General features: G+C 39.1%; 2 protein-coding genes across 4 annotated transcripts; one reads left to right on the top strand and one right to left on the bottom strand.

The window, feature by feature from the left end:
* YIPF5 (Yip1 domain family member 5) lies at positions 162-13789 on the bottom strand. 3 transcript variants are annotated; one of them, XM_021082360.1, is made up of 6 exons: positions 13627-13789; positions 12979-13098; positions 5986-6158; positions 5021-5166; positions 2733-2914; positions 162-1537 (listed from the first exon to the last, which is right to left on the bottom strand). In XM_021082360.1, the coding sequence occupies exons 2-6, from the start codon at positions 13086-13088 to the stop codon at positions 1375-1377; spliced, it is 774 nt and encodes a 257-aa protein (XP_020938019.1). In that variant the 5' UTR covers positions 13089-13098; positions 13627-13789; the 3' UTR covers positions 162-1374.
* LOC110259671 lies at positions 13094-17283 on the top strand. The gene is made up of 3 exons (XM_021085167.1): positions 13094-13132; positions 13392-14146; positions 15948-17283. Exons 1-3 carry the CDS (start codon positions 13094-13096, stop codon positions 15997-15999), a joined length of 846 nt encoding a protein of 281 aa, XP_020940826.1. The 3' UTR covers positions 16000-17283.

Genomic DNA, 18111 nt, shown 5'->3' on the forward strand with positions numbered 1-18111 from the left:
TATTAGGGAGTACATTCCTCCAGAAGATTAAATATTAATGAAGAAGAACATATTTATGTAATTCCAGAGATGAAAAATCATGATCTCCTTGTAAGAAGTAGGCTTTATTATTTTAACCTTTTGTGATGGAAAACTAGCTCCAAAAAAGAACCATGAATATGTCAGTTTGGCATTTTTATTTAGTCTGAAAGTCTCCTCTTTAAATAACAAAAAAAAAAAAAAAAAAAATTCTACCTCTCAACATACTTTTCTCATAACAGGTTTGTCCAAAATCAGAAGCAATGTCTACAGAAAAAGCCACTCAACAATATACAAGATATAGTATTTTCTTATAGATTCTCTGACGAGAACATATTAACCAAATAAATTTAGTACAAGGAAATAATGTGATAACTCGAAGCAAACTGCTTTTTGTTTAATATCATTTTTTCTCATTCTATACTAAATGACCACTATTCTTAAAGCTTAGAATAAATTGAGACTACAAATAAAAACCAGATTGTAATTAAAGAAAAGGGGACACCAAAGAACAGTGGTTTAGCAAAAGTAAACTCACCAACACAATTTAAATTAACTGGGAAAATTTTAATAATAAGCATCAAATGCAGTTTACATTGATAATTGCAATACCAAAACTGACACTAAATATTTTTCTCAAAAAAGGTTAGTGACTTTCTTTCTCCTGGGAAACAGAGATCCAACTCTGAGCATTAACGCAGCCAGGCTGGGTCACTATGGTTTAGTTAACGCTAATGTCTAAACATTTTCACATTTCATGTCTACAATAAGGTAGACTGTGAATTAACTGTACTGCTGAATTTTAGCCAAAATTCCATGAGATAATTTAGAGGAATGTCAAATTCTGAAGTGCAAACTCATAAAACTTTACAACTGGGATCACTTTTTTGCTTCAATGCATCTGATGTGAGAATACAGGCCATTTTTCTTTCCTAGTTCCTTGGAAAAACATTTCTCCAAGTTTCACATCTTCTTTACTATGGGTTGTTTTTAAGAAAGACTATCAAGTCTGTGGTTGGTTTCCCATAGTTGATAAAAATCTATCAAAACATTGTAATATATAATTAGCAACAAAAAATGTTGTTCCTCTAAGGCTGCAGGAACAGGAAAGAAATAGCACTTATCTGTACAAGCACAAACACTTAAACCTAGTCAACTGCAGGTAAATCCAATATAGTATTCAAAAGTTCTATAAAAATGAACAAAAGATACACGTTTACTTCCATTGCTCCAAGAGTCAAACATCAGATCTGCTGAGAGTGGCACTGTAGTTTGCAGTTTGCTGGTCCGATTTAAGAGTTCCAAGTCCTTTTTGATATATGGCCCAATGATGTCCACATTCCAGACAAACTCGGCTCAAAAAACGGAAATGAGGGCAAAGACTCCGTATAACAGAGCACAAGGATACGCTACCAGAAGCTGTTGGCCTTCCATGGCTAATGCAGAGATAAAAATCTTGGAAGCAGAAAAACTACACCATCCAATGATTCCAGCAGTGAGAACGATTCCTACCATTCCTCTGAACCGACAAGGAAACAGGAGGAAGGGAGAGAAAAAGCCACAGATGAGATTGGTTATTTAAGAATACAACCACAACCAATTCTTAGGAAAAGCATGTCAAAATCCACACATAGACACCCGCAGAAATAATCAAGACTTTTTTTCAAATGCTGAAATGCATCTCAGAGTAAATTCAATGATGCTGAATTTTTTCATGTGATAGAAAGCTCGTTTGTAACACATTCTGTTCCTTAATTTAGCAGATTTTCTCAACTTGGCAGTACTGACATTTGGGCTCGATATGCTTTTGTTCCGGGGGCTGTTCTGTCCATTGTTAAGAAGTTCAGTAGAATCACTGGCCTGTAACTTTTAAATACCAGAAGCATCCCTGCCCACCCCCATTTTGACAACTGAAACTGTCTCCAGACACTGCCAAGTGTCCACTGGTAGCGAAACTGCCCTTGGCTGGAAAAACACTGTTGCAGTAGAAAATACTGTCTGTAAAATTCAAATACAAATAAATCGATGCTAACAAATGAGAAGCAGGAACACTGTGAGACCAACATCCTGCCAAATCTCTAGTGTCAAAAGGTTGACACATACTCTTCTCCTAAACCTGTTTTCTTTGGTGTATCTAAGCCCCATCTTTGGTCAAGTACAGCACAGCCACAAGGAGGAGTCTGAACTGCTGAGACAGCATCTGTGTGTGGGCCATGAGGAGCAACTTCACTGGCAGCAATGTACACCTTTCCTTTTCACCTTGCCTAAAATATTATTTTAAAAGTACACATATTTAAAGCTGTGTACAGGTGCATCTGAGAACACAGTAGGCTAGTAACAGCCTCTTGCCACAAAAAGAATGTTCCATTTTCAGTTAAAAAGTTGCCAAACAGAGAGTGTTTATAATTCATTCACTTAGCAAGTACCCGACATCTTTAAGAAATAAATATAGTATTAAAAATATCAAAGAGATGCAATATTTAAGTTAACAATCACTGCTGTTCGGTTTATGGACACCGGAAAGTACACACAAAAAAAGTAAAATTCTTTATCCTAAGTAAAAGCAGACATGGTATAAAAGATTTTTAAACTTATTCTCACTTCCATTATTCATCATTAAAAAGTAGGTGACACAGTCCTCACTTATAAGAGGTACTATATAATACGTACACAAAACTGGTCAATCAACCCCCAAAATAAAGGCCAGTACTTACTGTAAAGAAAATACCACTGCAAAGCTGGAAAGTAGGATCATGGGAAGAAGACAATATCCAAGGACACTTGCCACACAACCAAAGGAAACACCAGTCATACTCATTAAGTTTAATAAACAAAACATTCCCAGGCATCCAATTGCGCTGATGCCATATACATAGCCAAACTGGATTTTGCCAGCCTATGGGGAAAGAAAAGATGACTGGTTAAAGGACAAAAGAAGGTATCATTGGCTTCTTTCACCTAAAATAGTACACACAGAAGATATTCAATCAGTGAGCATTAAAATCCAGAGGTACCTATCCTTTATACAGAAAGGTAAAGCAGTGAGCAGATGAGCTTTTACTTCTTTCTTAAAAAGTTTACAGTATCCACCTCCCAACACAAAGAGAATCAGTTTTTTTCTTTTCTAGTTACCATTTGAGCTTGGCATAGAATCCAGCAAATAAAGACAGCAAATCATGGTAAAATCACCTAAAATAGTAAATTTCTAAAAAGAAATCTGATTTTAAGCAAAACAAACAAAAACTATGGTGAAAAGATGGAAAGTCATTCAGATATTTAAATAGCCTGTATCATCTGAAAGCAGCCAGCTCAACCAAAACTGCCCCAAAGCTATTTATCTGCATTTGTAGATGTAGCTATGTTTTTGGCAGAAATAATTTCATCATTCACTTTACATGGGTGTTAGAGGAGTTAGGAGGAAAGAAGTCAGGGTTCCGTGAGGAGGGGAGGAGAAAAGAAAATGATTTAACAGCAAGGCAAGAAGTACATAATGGAACGTATATTTTTCTGTCATTATTTTTCAAAAGTGTTGTTTGATTTACAGGGTCCGCTGACAAACAAACACAATAAAAACAAAACAAACAAAGAAAACCCTTAAAAATTCTGCTGTTATAGAAGATACCACTGAACAGCCTTGGGACACTGAAAGTTAACTAAACAAGAGTTAAGTTACAGAACTCTCAGTCAAGCTGTGCCAACACACTGTGTTTAGGACACACAATCACCAAAATCAGTCCACAGAGAAGCCCACAAAAAGTTCCTGGTTGGCTTGTCAGCTGTTTGACATGTAAGATGCAATTGTGAGACTGCCTCTACGGATTACATTAGACGGAAAAAACCTTGGGATTTCTGTTAGAATAGGTATTTGTAAATACTTGATTCAGAGGGCAGAATTTTTAAAAGGCTCAGCTGATTTCACTGATGAATTCACTCATTTTATAACAACAAAACCTTACACTTGCCCAGTGCCTTCAGCTTCTTCGTGTCCTCACATAGCCTGCTCTAATTAATCTCCACACCAGTCTTGTCAGGAGGGAGGCACCGGATCATCTCCCAGAAAGAGGTGCAGGATTAAGTGGTTTTCTCAAAGACGGAACCGGAGCACTGAGACCTCGTCCAGCTTTTCGGACTAAAAAGCCCACCTTCAAACCACTGTATCGTTTATCTGCTCTAGTTCAAGACATGAGCTAAAACAAGCATTAACAATCGCCTTTACAACTTTCCGTTTTCAGTATGCATTAACGTTCTTAGGGAGATGGGAGACCGGAACTATAAACTGTAGTCCTTTAATGTTTTAATTCATTAAAAGTTATAATATACACAAAAGTAATCACCGGCACTCCTATAATAAAACACCACCCAAAGACTAGGGATTTTTTTTTTTTTTTTTTGGTCTTTTTGCCATTTCTTGGGCCGCTCCTGCGGCATATGGAGGTTCCCAGGCTAGGGGTCGAATTGGAGCTGTAGTTGCCAGCCTACACCAGAGCCACAGCCACGCAGGATCCGAGCCATGTCTGCAACCTACACCACAGCTCACAGCAACGCCGGATCGTTAACCCACTGAGCAAGGGCAGGGACCGAACCCGCAACCTCATGGTTCCTAGTCGGATTCGTTAACCACTGCGCCACGACGGGAACTCCAAGACTAGAGGTTTAAAAAAAAAAAAAAGCTAACAAAAAATAAAATAAGCAAAAAAAATTTTTACAAATAGGCTACAAATTTTGTCAGTTTCTGAAAAGAGGGAAATTTGATGGGAGACTAAAGCCACAGATTTATTTATTATTATTTTTCCCAAATTAGACCACTTAATGGAAAAGAAATGATTTCTAAAAATACTATATTTATTATCAATGGAGAAGTAATTAATAGATATAAATTCAAGCAACTCAATAGTAGCAAGATACATCAAAAACTTAACATAAAAGCAGAGTCTTAATAACTGCTCTTGGTGGAACATTTAAAGAATGTTCTTTAACTTCCCACTGAGAATTAAAATCTTACCAGTAACAAAGTGGCTCCAAAGGCAAGGCAAAAAACCATTGGTCCTGCCAAATCAGTCTCATTCATGATACTGCCATCTGCTACTTTCAACGGGTGTAACACTGTCAGTGTTTTTTGCCAGATGTGGTCAAAATTGATACCCAATTCTAAAAAAAAGAAAAGAAGGAAGCCAATTAGGACTTGTGATGTAACTTCAGTTTACCAGAATCCATGATGGAACAGGAGAAAAAAAAATGAAAGAGTATCAAAAGAGGATCTAGCAATACAGATGATACTATTTTGATGAGTCCTCAATACCAGTCGCTATGGATTATGGTGCTTATTCCACAAAGACACAATTTCTCGGTCGATGTTAGAAAAGGGTATGGACAGAATGAAACACACTCTGAGCTATGGCCACATAGCAAATAATACACGGAAGGGGTGATAATAAGGGGTCTACAACTGGGGCTACACGAACACCTGGAGGCCCAGCGAGCATGTCTCTATGCATATGTGTGCATTTTCTGAGGGACTATGCATAATTTTCACTAGACATTTAAAGGATGCAAAAAAAAAAAAAAGTTTAGAAGCAATGCTTTTTGTGTTTGGGGATACAATCTGGAAAACACCACATTTTTCACTGATGTTACTAGTTCTGCCAGCTTATTACCATTCAGGATAATCAACATCATGCTATTTCCTCTTATTTCTTTTACTGATAAAATTTCTTTTACTGATAGAAGTTACTCTGCTCACATATGGACATACTTCATTATCACTTTATAAATGTTTATTAAAAATCTGGTCCCCTCCAGTTCAATGGGGACTTATATATATTCTGTTCAAAATGAGTTACTTAGTAGAAAACTTTTTTCTACAACATTATTCTTTTAAAGAAAAGGGCCACTTATCCAAAGTAACATTTATTTTCACTAACTAGCTAGATGCCATGGAGTACTATCAAGTGTTGCAACCAGTCGTACCTTCTAACAAAGGTGGCTCATCTTCAAAGTTGTTTCCATAGAACGGCTGAGGTGCAGTTGGAGTATACGCCTGAGTTGGCTGGAAAATCTGCCCCGTGTAAGGCTGTTGTGGCTGCATCATGTCTGGAGGGACAAATCGGCCTTGATGCGAATAGTCATAGCCAGCATACTGTCTACAGATCAAAATAAGTTACATTTCTCAGAATTATGTTAACATCCAAAACTGACAGGACAGGTAGAAAATCTTAGTTACGCAATTCCCAGGACCGTCTACTTTGCCAGTTTTCATAAACGGTGGTTGAAGTGATAACTAAGATCAAGCTGATTATTCTACAATAAGGTGTTTTATAGAAAAATCTTCCTGATGATGCCAACACTCACTAATGCAGTGCTTAAACATTTTATCAACTATGTAGCTTTTAAACATGAGGCCAGCAAGTGAGGACATAAATACTTTTCTGGTTTTCCCCCTGTAGTGAGCACACATAAAGACAGCTGTGAAATAAAATTTATGCCCAAGACTACGAAAAAAAACTTAGGATGACAGACTCTGTACTACAAGTTACTCAATTTTCCATTGTAATGTGGATCTCTCCACCAAGTATGAAATCATTCTTCTTTATTCTCTGTATTAAGCTATTTTTTTGCAAGTGGTGGGTAAATCCCTTTAAGAACAATCATCAATTTCAAATGGAGTGGAAAATATTAAGCTTCTTTTTTATAAACTTTCTGAATATAACAAAACATTCACACACCTTGCATGTGACTAGTGATTTCAGCAGACCCACTGTCTCATTTGTTATGTACTATAGCAAATCCTGGATTTTAGAGGGAGACCTTACCATGGCTATTTTAGTGATGAAAACAACAGGAAACAGAAGGATATTGAAGCCATATCTTTTAAAGACCTGTTTCACTATGTTCTGGAAAAATATGACTAATCCAGTTACACAGTAAGAAATACTGAAGTAACTATTTTATAAGATACTTAAAGAGTTCCTGCTGTGGTGCAAGGGGGCATCTTGGGAGCTCTGGAACACAGGTTCAAACCCCAGCCCAGCATAGTGGGTTGAGGACCCAGCGTTGCTACAGCTGTGGCTTAGGTTGCAAATGAGGCTTGGATATGATCCCTAGCCCAGGAACTCCATATGCTGTTGAGCGGCCAAAAAAGGAAATAAGAAAAAAAAAAAAAAAGATACTTTAAAAATGAAAGCCAAAAAGCCTTAGAAATACTTGTCTTTTAAAATTTATAGTTCACTTTTGATAAATATAAAAATCTAATAACTTCATTATTATTATTTAAGACTTTAAGTTTTAAATTAACTGAATATCTTGATTAAAAGCAAATCAAAAGCCAAGTTTCAACTACACACAGACGTTTGGAAATTCCAACAGGATTCTCACAACTTACCACGCTACTCTAATACATGCTTAAAAAACATACTGTTTATTTTTTTTGGCTATAAAATTATACGGAATTTACTGCAGCATTATTTTAACGGCAAAGAAGACAACAAAACAATATATTTACCAGTAAATATACTATGCTATGGGCATAGATTACTACATACCTATCAAAAGAAATGAGGTAGTGCTGTAGATACCGGTAAGAAATGATAATCAGTAAGAAATGATAATCAAGAAATGTTCAGTGGGGAGTTCCCGTCATGGCTCAGTGGTTAACAAATCCGACTAGAGACCATGAGGTTGCCGGTTCAATCCCCGGCCTCCTTAAGCGGGTTAAGAATCCGGCGTTGCCGTGAGCTGCGGTGTAGGTCGCAGATGCAGCTCAGATCCCGAGTTGCTGCTGTAGCTCTGGTGTAGGCTGGTAGCAATAGCAGCTCTGATTAGACCCCTAGCCTGGGAACCTCCACATGCTACGGGCGCGGCCCTAGAAAAGACAAAAAAAAGAAAGACATGTTCAGTGGAATGGAGACTTAATTTTTAGGTTATAAACTTCTGTACCTTCAAAAATACTGTACATTTATTCATTGAAGTCAATTAATTCTAAAATGTTATATGCAATATATAGGTATATATTAACTACTAAAAGTTTCTAAAAAAATAACCTTTCGAAGTTACTATGTAAAGCCCTGTTTTCATCGTTTAATGTGAATTACTTCACACTATTCTCATTACAACTCTAGGAGGCTGATTTCATCACCTCTCCATTATAAAACGATGAAAACTGAAATTTGGGTTAAAGTGATTTGCCCATGGTGGTGGTAGGATTTGATTCCAGTGGCCAACTCCTATAATAACTGCAATAAAAGTCACCCTCAAGCTGCAGCTCTGATTCCATCCCTAGCTCCAGGAACTTCCCTATGCCCCCTCCCCCCAGCCCCATGCAGCCCTAAAAAGAAAAATAACAACAGCTAAAATCACCCTTGAATCCTAATATCTTTTTCTGTATATGCATTTCCCTTAGTCATTTTGGTATGCAAATATCCTGACTTTTATTTATTTACACACACACACACACACACATATACACACACACTCTCCCCACAGGGCTAGCTCATTGAACCAGGACAAGAATTCACATTTTCTGATTTAGTACAATATGCTAGTGTGTTGATCTTTCTTAGGATGTATCATAAATCCACCTTGGAGTTTATGAAACAACTAAAAAGCTCCATAAGGAACTTTCTACAATCTGCATAAACAGACTGCATTTTATTCTCTCTCTCTGGTCTTAGGACCCATTATACTCTTAAAATTTATTATTGAGAACTCTTAGAATTTTTGTGCGGGTTATATCTTTCAATTTTTATCATTTTAGAAATTAAAACAAAAAATGTCTAAAATACTTATTGATTCATTTAAAGTAACACATCTATTACATGTTAGCATAAACACTTTTATGAAAAAATTACTTCAAAAATTGAGAGAAGTGGCGCTGTATTTTATTTTTGACAGTCTCATTTATATCTGGTTTAATGTAAGACAGCTAAAAATCCTTATGTCGGCTGTAGTCAATCTTATTGTTTTAGTTGACATATTTGAAGAAAATCTAGTTTGCAGACACAGTTGGAAAATAGGAGTATTTAAATAACCTTTTCAGATTATCATGAATATTCTTCTTGATACATCAAAATTTTTAAAAAGTGGTAATTTTTTAACTTAAACTGAAATATGGAAATTGAAATGACAGTAAAGAATTTCTTCTACTGTTACATTAGAATAAACTGATCTGTCCTGCACTTTGATTAGCTCCATTCTTTATTCATGGATGATTTTGTAACGTTATGCGTTAACCATTTAGAAAATATTAGTATGAGTTAGGCAGACCTTCCAAATGTTGACGCATTTCATACGAAATATATATAAAATAAGTATTTTAAAAATCACATTTGTTAAGGAGTTTCTGTCATGGTGCAGCGGTAACGAATCCAACTAGGAACCATGAGGTTATGGGTTCAATTCATGGCCTTGCTCAGTGGGCTAAGGGTCCAGCGTTGCTGTGGCTGTGGCCTAGGCTGGCAACTATAGCGCTGAGTAGACCCCTAGCCTGGGAACCTCCTATGCCTCGGTGCGGCCCTAAAAAGCAAAAAAAAAAAAAAAATCACAATTGTTAATACCACCAGTGATCTCATCAGAAACGGTTAATTACTGGGAAGCTGACAAATGCACAGTGATGGAAAAAAGTGTTCCAAATCCTTATTTTTGCCTGAAAACTCAAATCTGGTCACTGGCCACAAATACTGCCAAACGTTTTCCTTGAAGTATCAGCTCATTTCATTCATCTTTAAAAAATACTCAAGTTTGAATAACCGTTTTGTCTGTCAGTTGTTCCTTGCAGTAAAAATAGTTTGTGTGAAAAAACTGACTCAGCCTGCAACTCAGATTGCACAGGGGCTTTTCTTAGAGATAACCATTGCATTTCAGTAAGAAGCAGACGTGCGTTAGTTCTGTTTCCTATTTTGTTACACAGAATATTTTTAAAATGTGTTTTGTCAAGGATCAGGACTTAATAAAATGGTGATTCTTACTTCTTCATCAAGGGCATTCTTAAATGAAAACTGTCTTCCTCAACCCCAACAAGTGTGTGGTGGTGAAGACTGTACTGATTAACAGAACAATTTGATGCCAACGTCTTGATTTCTATTTGGTACCAGCAGTTGTACCAATCATTACTCTTGCAACATCAGTGCAAATGTCAACACACCTAAAAAGATATACAATGCCTTAGTGTTGCTAGGAAAGTAGTTTTGACCTTAAAGCCTCCCTGAGAGACTTCAAGGACCCTCTAGGGTCTGCAGTCCACACTTCAGAATGGCTGATACATTTCATCTAAGGAAGAGAAATAACGCAGGCAAAAAACAACTTCAAAGGTGGTACAAGGATACAGGTGAGATACAAGGTGAGAAAGACAATGCCGCAGGATTTTACAATTTTCCTTTTCTGGCAGGATCTGCTCAGGAAAATTCCTGACTCACTCCCACTGGTTTTAAACTAAAAGTATGATAGACATGGCCTTTATCAACTAAGTCAACACTTTTAAAGCAGGAAAAACAGCAGATGGAAACCAATACTATCATAAGCACTCAATAACAACAACAAAGACAAAGCTCCTTAATACAGTAGGGTAACTACTCAATCTTATCAAAATCCTTAGCTACTCCCTAAAGGTATTATCAATTACACTGAACATAAAAATATACTAGCTTTCAATATTTTAAAAAACAGGTAACTGGTATAACTATATACTTTACAGACATTATCTAGGATACAATCTGAGGCCTGCCCGATAAGACATTCGTCAAACAAAACATTAAGATCAAAGGGCCTTTTACTTTTGGGGCTTATTTTATGTTACATTAGTGATACTTGTTAAGGATCCACAAGGGAAACTATGCAAAATGTTAGCGCTGACTTCATAGGGCGAATGCAGAACTAGGGACTAAGAATAAGCCAAGTCAGAGGTGAAGACAATCTAAGCCAGATGCTCTCTAAACTTAGATTTTCACCAAGAGAGAAATAAAAGTGATCAGGTGATCTCTGTTACCAACTTAGCATAACAAACAAAACAGTATTTGATAAATTGAGATGGACATTAAAATGTCATCAGACTGTAGATCCAACTGAAGATACATATAAAAGAAGAACTCAATTCTTTTTTAATAAAGACCAGAAACCCAATTATTACTGGTAACGCGTCAGGATTCCTGTTTTCCTAAGCATCCTCTACAAACTCCTATGCATTACCTGGCAGTGACGTAAACATAAGCACCAGGAATAAAAGGTCTTCACTGAAGACATGCTTGCTGGGACAAGATGTGGAATGGAATTGTGAGAATAGCTGGCAACAGAATATGCAAACAACAAAAAAAAGAATATGCAAACAACCGCTCTGTGGAAAACTGAAGTGCAATGATGCTAAGAGGGATGAAAAAATAACTCACACCTTTAAGAGATGCAAACACAGACAAAAAGAAAGAAACATGGGGAGGAAAGGCAAAGACGGATAAACCTGGGATGCTGCAATCGAACTAGAACTGTTCTGCTGAGTCCAAACATCAGTGTCATTTGGTTAAAAACAGGCCTACACACAGAGGCAACTTTCCCAAAGCCCTGTTACAGCACTCTGGCCAGTCTTAGAGTTATCTGCACTCTCAAGATCACAAAAAATACGTATTTAGATAAATGAATGGAAGTTTCGCAACATGATTTTTCTAATTCTGTCCAATTAACTGACAAAAAGGTAAATCTTCAATGGCATATAATTGAGACTTTAACAGAAAGAAAAGAAGTGATTCACAGATAGTGTTTTTCACATGCTCACTCCCACTCTTCAAGGGGCTACGCTTTAGGGGTAGAAAAGCTTTAGAATACATGGAATTCAGAAGATTCCAGGGGTCTAGAAGTTGTAGCAAGTACAGCCTGTACAAAACAAGTCACACCACTGGGCTGAATTTGATTTTTGCTTTTTAAAATTCTTGGGCACCTTCATTCAGATGTTTTAATGCAAACACATTCTGGTACTAATGCTTGCCTCAGACTGGACACACACCTGTCCCTTGCCCTCATCCTGGGCGTCTTCATGAGAGTTTTAATTCAGGTTCACAGAAACACAGAGATACACATGAACTGTACAGACATTATACGCACATTAGTGTGGGTGCCTGTATGCAAGGATCTCTCAGAAATAGGCTGGCAGTTCTCATAAGAGTCTCGAGGGAGTTGTACAAAATCTTAAGTCACCCCTTGTACGAAACTCCTTCACTGGATTGGGGGGGCTGAAAAGATTAAGGTCCTAAGAAAGTAAGAATATGATGTCCTAGAGGAGACTGATAGAAAGCCTTCAGGTTTGGGGGGGGGGGTTTTGTTTTTTGCCACAAACACCAGGGACTAGAAAAAAATCAGGTTTTGTTTTTATGTTTTGTTTTCAACAGTTTAGGGTTGAAAGGTTTTGAGTCTCCCTCTTCTACCTACAACTGGCAACTTGTGTGTACTGACCATCAAGTCTTGGGATGAAGAGTAATAAAACTGATTATCAATTCTGCTACATGAAAACCACCTGATGATTCACAGTAGGGAACTTAGACCCTTCAGCAGTGTCACCGAGCGCTTTCACTAACACTTGATATATCAAGACTGAAAGCTGGACTGATTTAACCGCTAAACAGGTCATCAAAGGGTTTCATTTTTACCTAGGTCAGTGGATTAAACAGCCTATCTTCCAAGTTCTTAAAGCTCCTATCCCTATCTTAAATGATACACAAATACTGTCACTAGGAAAAGGTTCTTCAACAATCCACTTTTCCATTCGTGTCACACCTGAAAACTTGGCAGAAGATACCAAACTAAAATAGAGCAACCCCTTCCAAACCGAACGAGAGTCACCGATCTCTCCAGAGGCAGGAAGAGTATGAGAAGTCACGATCCTGATAAAGAACATGTTCACACATTCAGTCTTAGCAGAATTAAACACCTGGGGTACACGGTCTCACTACAACCGTGACTAAATAAATGGCAAAGTTGAAAAGTTACTTGCTATAGGGTCCTCCACTTCCTCCATAGTCATAGGTTTGCTGTGACTGGTCATCGATGCTGTAACTCGTCTGGTAGAAATCCGTGTTTAGGTTTTCAAAGCCTGACATGGCAGATGCTCTGCAATAGAAAAGAAACAGCGAAGACTGTGTATGTGCAAGGCCCTCCTAAATTCGGTCCTGACACTTAAGCAAATATCCTCCCAAGGCAGCAAATACTCGTTCTAGAAGTCCAGGGAGCAACACTGGGAGGGTGGGTCGGGTCTCTAGGTCAAGGCCGGGAAGACACCTCATTTCAAGGAGCTGGTACGCCTTGGAGCAGGGGCTGGGGCCGGGACGTGGGAGGAGGAGTGGCTCCGTGGGGCCTAAAATACCACCAGTGACAAAGAGGACTGATTCCTCACATTGGGACAGGGCTTTACAGCCGACAACACGACTGCCTCCTTGCAAAATACGGCTGGGCCTGCCGGGGAAACGCAAGCTGCTGGAAGACGGCGCCGGAGCGGCAGCGGCCGCGTCTCCGCACAGCCGGAGAAGGGGCGAGGGGCTGGGCGAAAGGACCCGGGCGCGGCGCCGAGAGGCGGCCATAAGCCGCGCTGCCCCGGTGCGGGGAGAAGCCGAACACTGCGCCACGGAACCGGACACTCACCTAACGCGGCGGCGGCGGCGGTGGCTCCCGCAGCCCCCAGCAGCCCCCAAACTCGGCTCAGGACCCGGTACCGGCCCCGTTGCTACGTGTCAGGAGGCCAAAGAACTGCTTCCGGGGCACGCCCGCTCGCGCAGGCGTGGTGGCAGATTTGGGGCCGGGGCTGGAGTACCGAGAGCGTGTTGGGGGAGGGGGTACGAGGGCGCGATATGGAGCGTGCGCAGTGCGGTGGGCCAATGAGAGGAGCGAACACTTCCGGCCGCTGGGTCGGCGGCGAAGGTAGAAAGGCGCAGGCGCCGCGGTTGCTAGTTGCCACTTGGGAGGGAGCCTTGCTCTGTAGTCGGAGCTCCTGGGGGAAGGCGCGTAGGTGCTGCAGCGGAAGGAGCGGAGCCTTTCTCTTGTGCACCGCGGCTGCAGATCCCTGGTCTCTCTGGACTCACTGCTTTTCAAGCACCGTGCTAGAGTCTATGTATTATTTATTACAAACTAACGAAATGGTTACTCTGCTACTCTCCTTTTATAGGTGAGGCTGTTAAATGTTCATTTCATAACACTGAATGCGACGTTGAATATCAACTCTGTGCTAACTATGCTAGCTTCAGGGAATATTAAGATGAATACAAGCTAGTTGCTATTGCTCATAAAACGTGTAAATACATATAAAATCGTTACTAATATTAAGCGCCCCGTAATTCTTTGGAAGGTGTAGTATTCAACTGGGACTACGAATCTTGAAAGCCACTCTGAAGAGGTGATGATCAAAAGGGTGAATAGGACTTAGAAAAGAACGCAACAGGAAAAGGAAAGGAGAGTCGGGAGAGAGAAAAGTGTAAATATTCCAGGCAGGGAGAGCCGCTGTGCAAGGGCTGGGGTTAGGGAAAACAGGGTGCAGGAAGGGTATAAATCAGTTTCTCCATCGCTGCACTATTAACATTTTGGTCCAAATGATTTTTTTTCTTTTCTTTTTTTTTTTTTTTTTTTTTTTTTGTCTGCACTGTAGGACGTTTAGCAGCATTTCTGAACTCTACCTCCTAGATATCAGCAGCAACCCCTCCCCCCGCAACCCTTGTGACAACTAAAAATGTCTCAGGCAACATTAGATTTTGGAAATCACTGGTTTAAATGAAGACAGGGTGATTAGAGCAGCAAGTGAGCCGAGCTGCGTAGGCAAGTGCTACAGACAAGGGTTGGGGAATAGAGTGTCTCATGGAATTGCCGTGTTGGCTGTAAAAAGGGAAACCACTGAAGGTTATGAACTAGTGAGTGAAACGATTAGATTGTTAACTTTTAAGAAAGTTGCATCGCTTTCTTAAAGTGAGAGAATCCTGACTGCCCTAAGGCCAAGTGCCCTGGTGTTAACCAATGATCAGAAGTGAGTCCAGGGTTTACAGTACTAAAATTTATATCATGAGTCTCCTACATTACATGCTGGGACCAAAATCCCATGGTCTTCATAAAAGAAGTCTGGCCATTGCTCTGGGATCAGTTTCCAAAGGGCTAATAAAATGTCACTGATAAAAACTTTTCTCTCAACACACACACCTCCCCAAAATGAAACAAACAAGTAAAAATAAACAACTGAAAGGAAACACACTCCCCTCCAATGCACCAAACAAAGGAACAAGAAAGCTGGCAAAAGGACACAGCTACAAACCAAAAAACCAAGGAGTGTCCTCTAGAGATGAACGGGAAGCTACCCTTTGATATTTTCTACTCCACCAAAGAATTTCCGAAATTGCTCACACAGCTCTCTAAATGTACTGCCTTTTACGTATAATTTTAGAATCCACTGATGTAGGTAAATGTAATGCCTTTTACGTATAGTTTTAGAATTCACTGATGTAGGTACCGTCTGCAGGAGTCTGGGTAGAATGACTCTGTATCCTAAATTGCTGGAGACAGCCCCTTTGTCACATTTTATGCCTGTTTTTTTCCAGCATCATTTTAATTCTGTCCCCTTTTCACTCTCAAAAATATTCCAGTTTGGCTGATAAATTATATGGTTATACTCTCTTTAAGCTTCATTAGCTAGGAAACTGAGTTTCTAGCTGTCAACAATATGTAATGATCTATCACTTCATATACTTAGTGGTTGAATGGTTGAAAAAACTCTAGTCTCTTGTTTCTTCTGATGTTTTCATTTTTTCCTGTTCAAGAGAGATTACTCTCAAATTTGAACAAATACAAGACTATGAACCTTAAAAATCAACTGCTTAGGAATGAATTATTAGATAAAGATTTTTTAAATTCTACTTCTGTCTGTGAAAGCAATTACTATATTTACTGGATTTTTTTCCTCTCTATCCCCTGCCCCAAATGAGAAGCCAAGCAAGAAAACTGAGTTACCTGATTAAATCTTCCATATTGTTCGTTTGACTTTGAAACCTAAGCCAAGGTATCCTGCAGAAGCCCCAAGAGCATTTTGAGAACATCAGTCAATTCCTGGCTAGTCAGGTAGGCATTTCTTTTTGGAACTTTTTTCTTTCTCTCTCTCTCTCTCGTTGTTGTTGCATCCTCTCCTCTCTCTGCCCCCATCCCATAATTGGCTTCAGCAAAGTATATTAACAGAACCGGGAGTACTTGTTAGATGTGCTGACCTCTGTTAAAGTCTTTGAGCTGGTTTCATTAGGCGTGAAAAGCTTCAGCCAGGTCAAGGGATAATGCAACGTTAAGTGGGTTTGCAACAGCAGACTGGTTGTTCCCTGGGACTTAGTATGTCAATCACTAAACTTAGAACAAAAAAGGGAAGAACAGTCCGATCATGAGCAATGTCTTGTAATTAGTTTGACAATCATGCTAGTCGTCACACTAACATGTTTACCTTCTCCATGAGCATACAAGAAAACTCTGCTTTTTAAAAATTTTTACTGAAGTATAGTTGATTACAACGTTGTGTTTCTGTCTGCTGTGACTCAGTTATATATATACACACACATATGTATGTAATACAACTTTTCATTATTCCTTTCCATTACACTTTATCACAGGATTTTGCATCTATTTCCCTGTGCCATACTCTAGGCCCTTGTTTATCTATCCTATATATACATTGGTTTTTGCCTCTGCTAACCCCAAACTCCTAGTTCTTCCCTCCCCGATCCTCCTCTCCCTTGGCAACCAGAGATCTGTTCTCTGTATCTGTGAGTCTGAAGGAAACTTTGCTTTTTTAGGATGGCACTGAAATTATGCTTTAATATCTTGGGGTTGCCTTATTTCTCTTCTGTTTCATGGTAAACACATCATAGGGAATTGTGCCAGGAAATTATGGTTTGAGCATAGGTACTTTCCCCGACTTTCAGCTGTATCTACAAGCATCGAATGAGGTTTGGCAGTTGTGTACCTATTATATCAAGTTCCGCAATGAAACCTTGTAATTATGGTATAAACCAATGTAATTGCCCAAGATCTGTTTTCACTGTCCTTGAATATTAATTATGTTACCAAAATATGACAATTATATTCCCCCAAATTATTCTTTATTCCGTAGAAAAGAGTTTCCTCATCAAATTTGGCTCCTGTTATTTCCATTATTTTACTTTGAACAATAAATTATTGGTTTATGAAGACAGATTTGCCTGTATCAACACCGATGCTTTTGGATAGAACTGGTTTTCAAAAGGCAGATAAGTTTAACCCTGATGTAATAACTATTCTTGGGACTTTGACTTTAATATTGCAATATTGATTTCAATATTATACTTCATAGTGCTTAAAAAAAAGTCTTTTAGGAGTTCCCATCGTGGCGCAGTGGTTAACGAATCCGACTAGGAACCATGAGGTTGCGGGTTCGGTCCCTGCCCTTGCTCAGTGGGTTAATGATCCGGCGTTGCCGTGAGCTGTGGTGTAGGTTGCAGACGCGGCTCGGATCCCGCATTGCTGTGGCTCTGGCGTAGGCCGGTGGCTACAGCTCCGATTCAACCCCTAGCCTGGGAATCTCCATATGCCGCGGGAGCGGCCCAAGGAACAGCAACAACAACAACAACAGACAAAAAAGACAAAAAAAAAAAAAAAAAAGTCTTTTAAAGATAATTTTTAAAGCAACACTGTATTTCCATTGTAGAGCTCACACATAGCCTCTTAAATGGCATTTCTAATTTTAGGTGGATGGATGTTGTGGTTCAGAATAAGAATTTCAGTGACACTAGAAGTTTTTTGTCTGAAATACCTTAGATAGAAGAGGAAATAATATTTTTTAAAAAGCAGCATCAGATGACTGGGCTCGAGCCCTAGAATAGCCCCTCCTGTTAAGGTGCATTTGAAAAAGATAACAGCTAACACCTGTGTATACTTACTATGTGCCAGGCACTGCTCCAAGCACTTTGTACCTTTGAACTCAATTACTTTTCCTAACAACCTGATGAAGTAGGACTCTTAATTCTTTTTCTCAGTAAAGCTGAGAACAGAGTGACTAAAAAAACTTGTATACCTGAGATTTGAACCCAGACTCTCAGGTCCTGAGTCCTTTTGCTAAATTATTAGACTGTATGG

This window comes from Sus scrofa, chromosome 2, assembly GCF_000003025.6.
Source record: "Sus scrofa isolate TJ Tabasco breed Duroc chromosome 2, Sscrofa11.1, whole genome shotgun sequence".
In the NCBI taxonomy this organism is placed as follows: Eukaryota; Metazoa; Chordata; class Mammalia; order Artiodactyla; family Suidae; genus Sus; species Sus scrofa.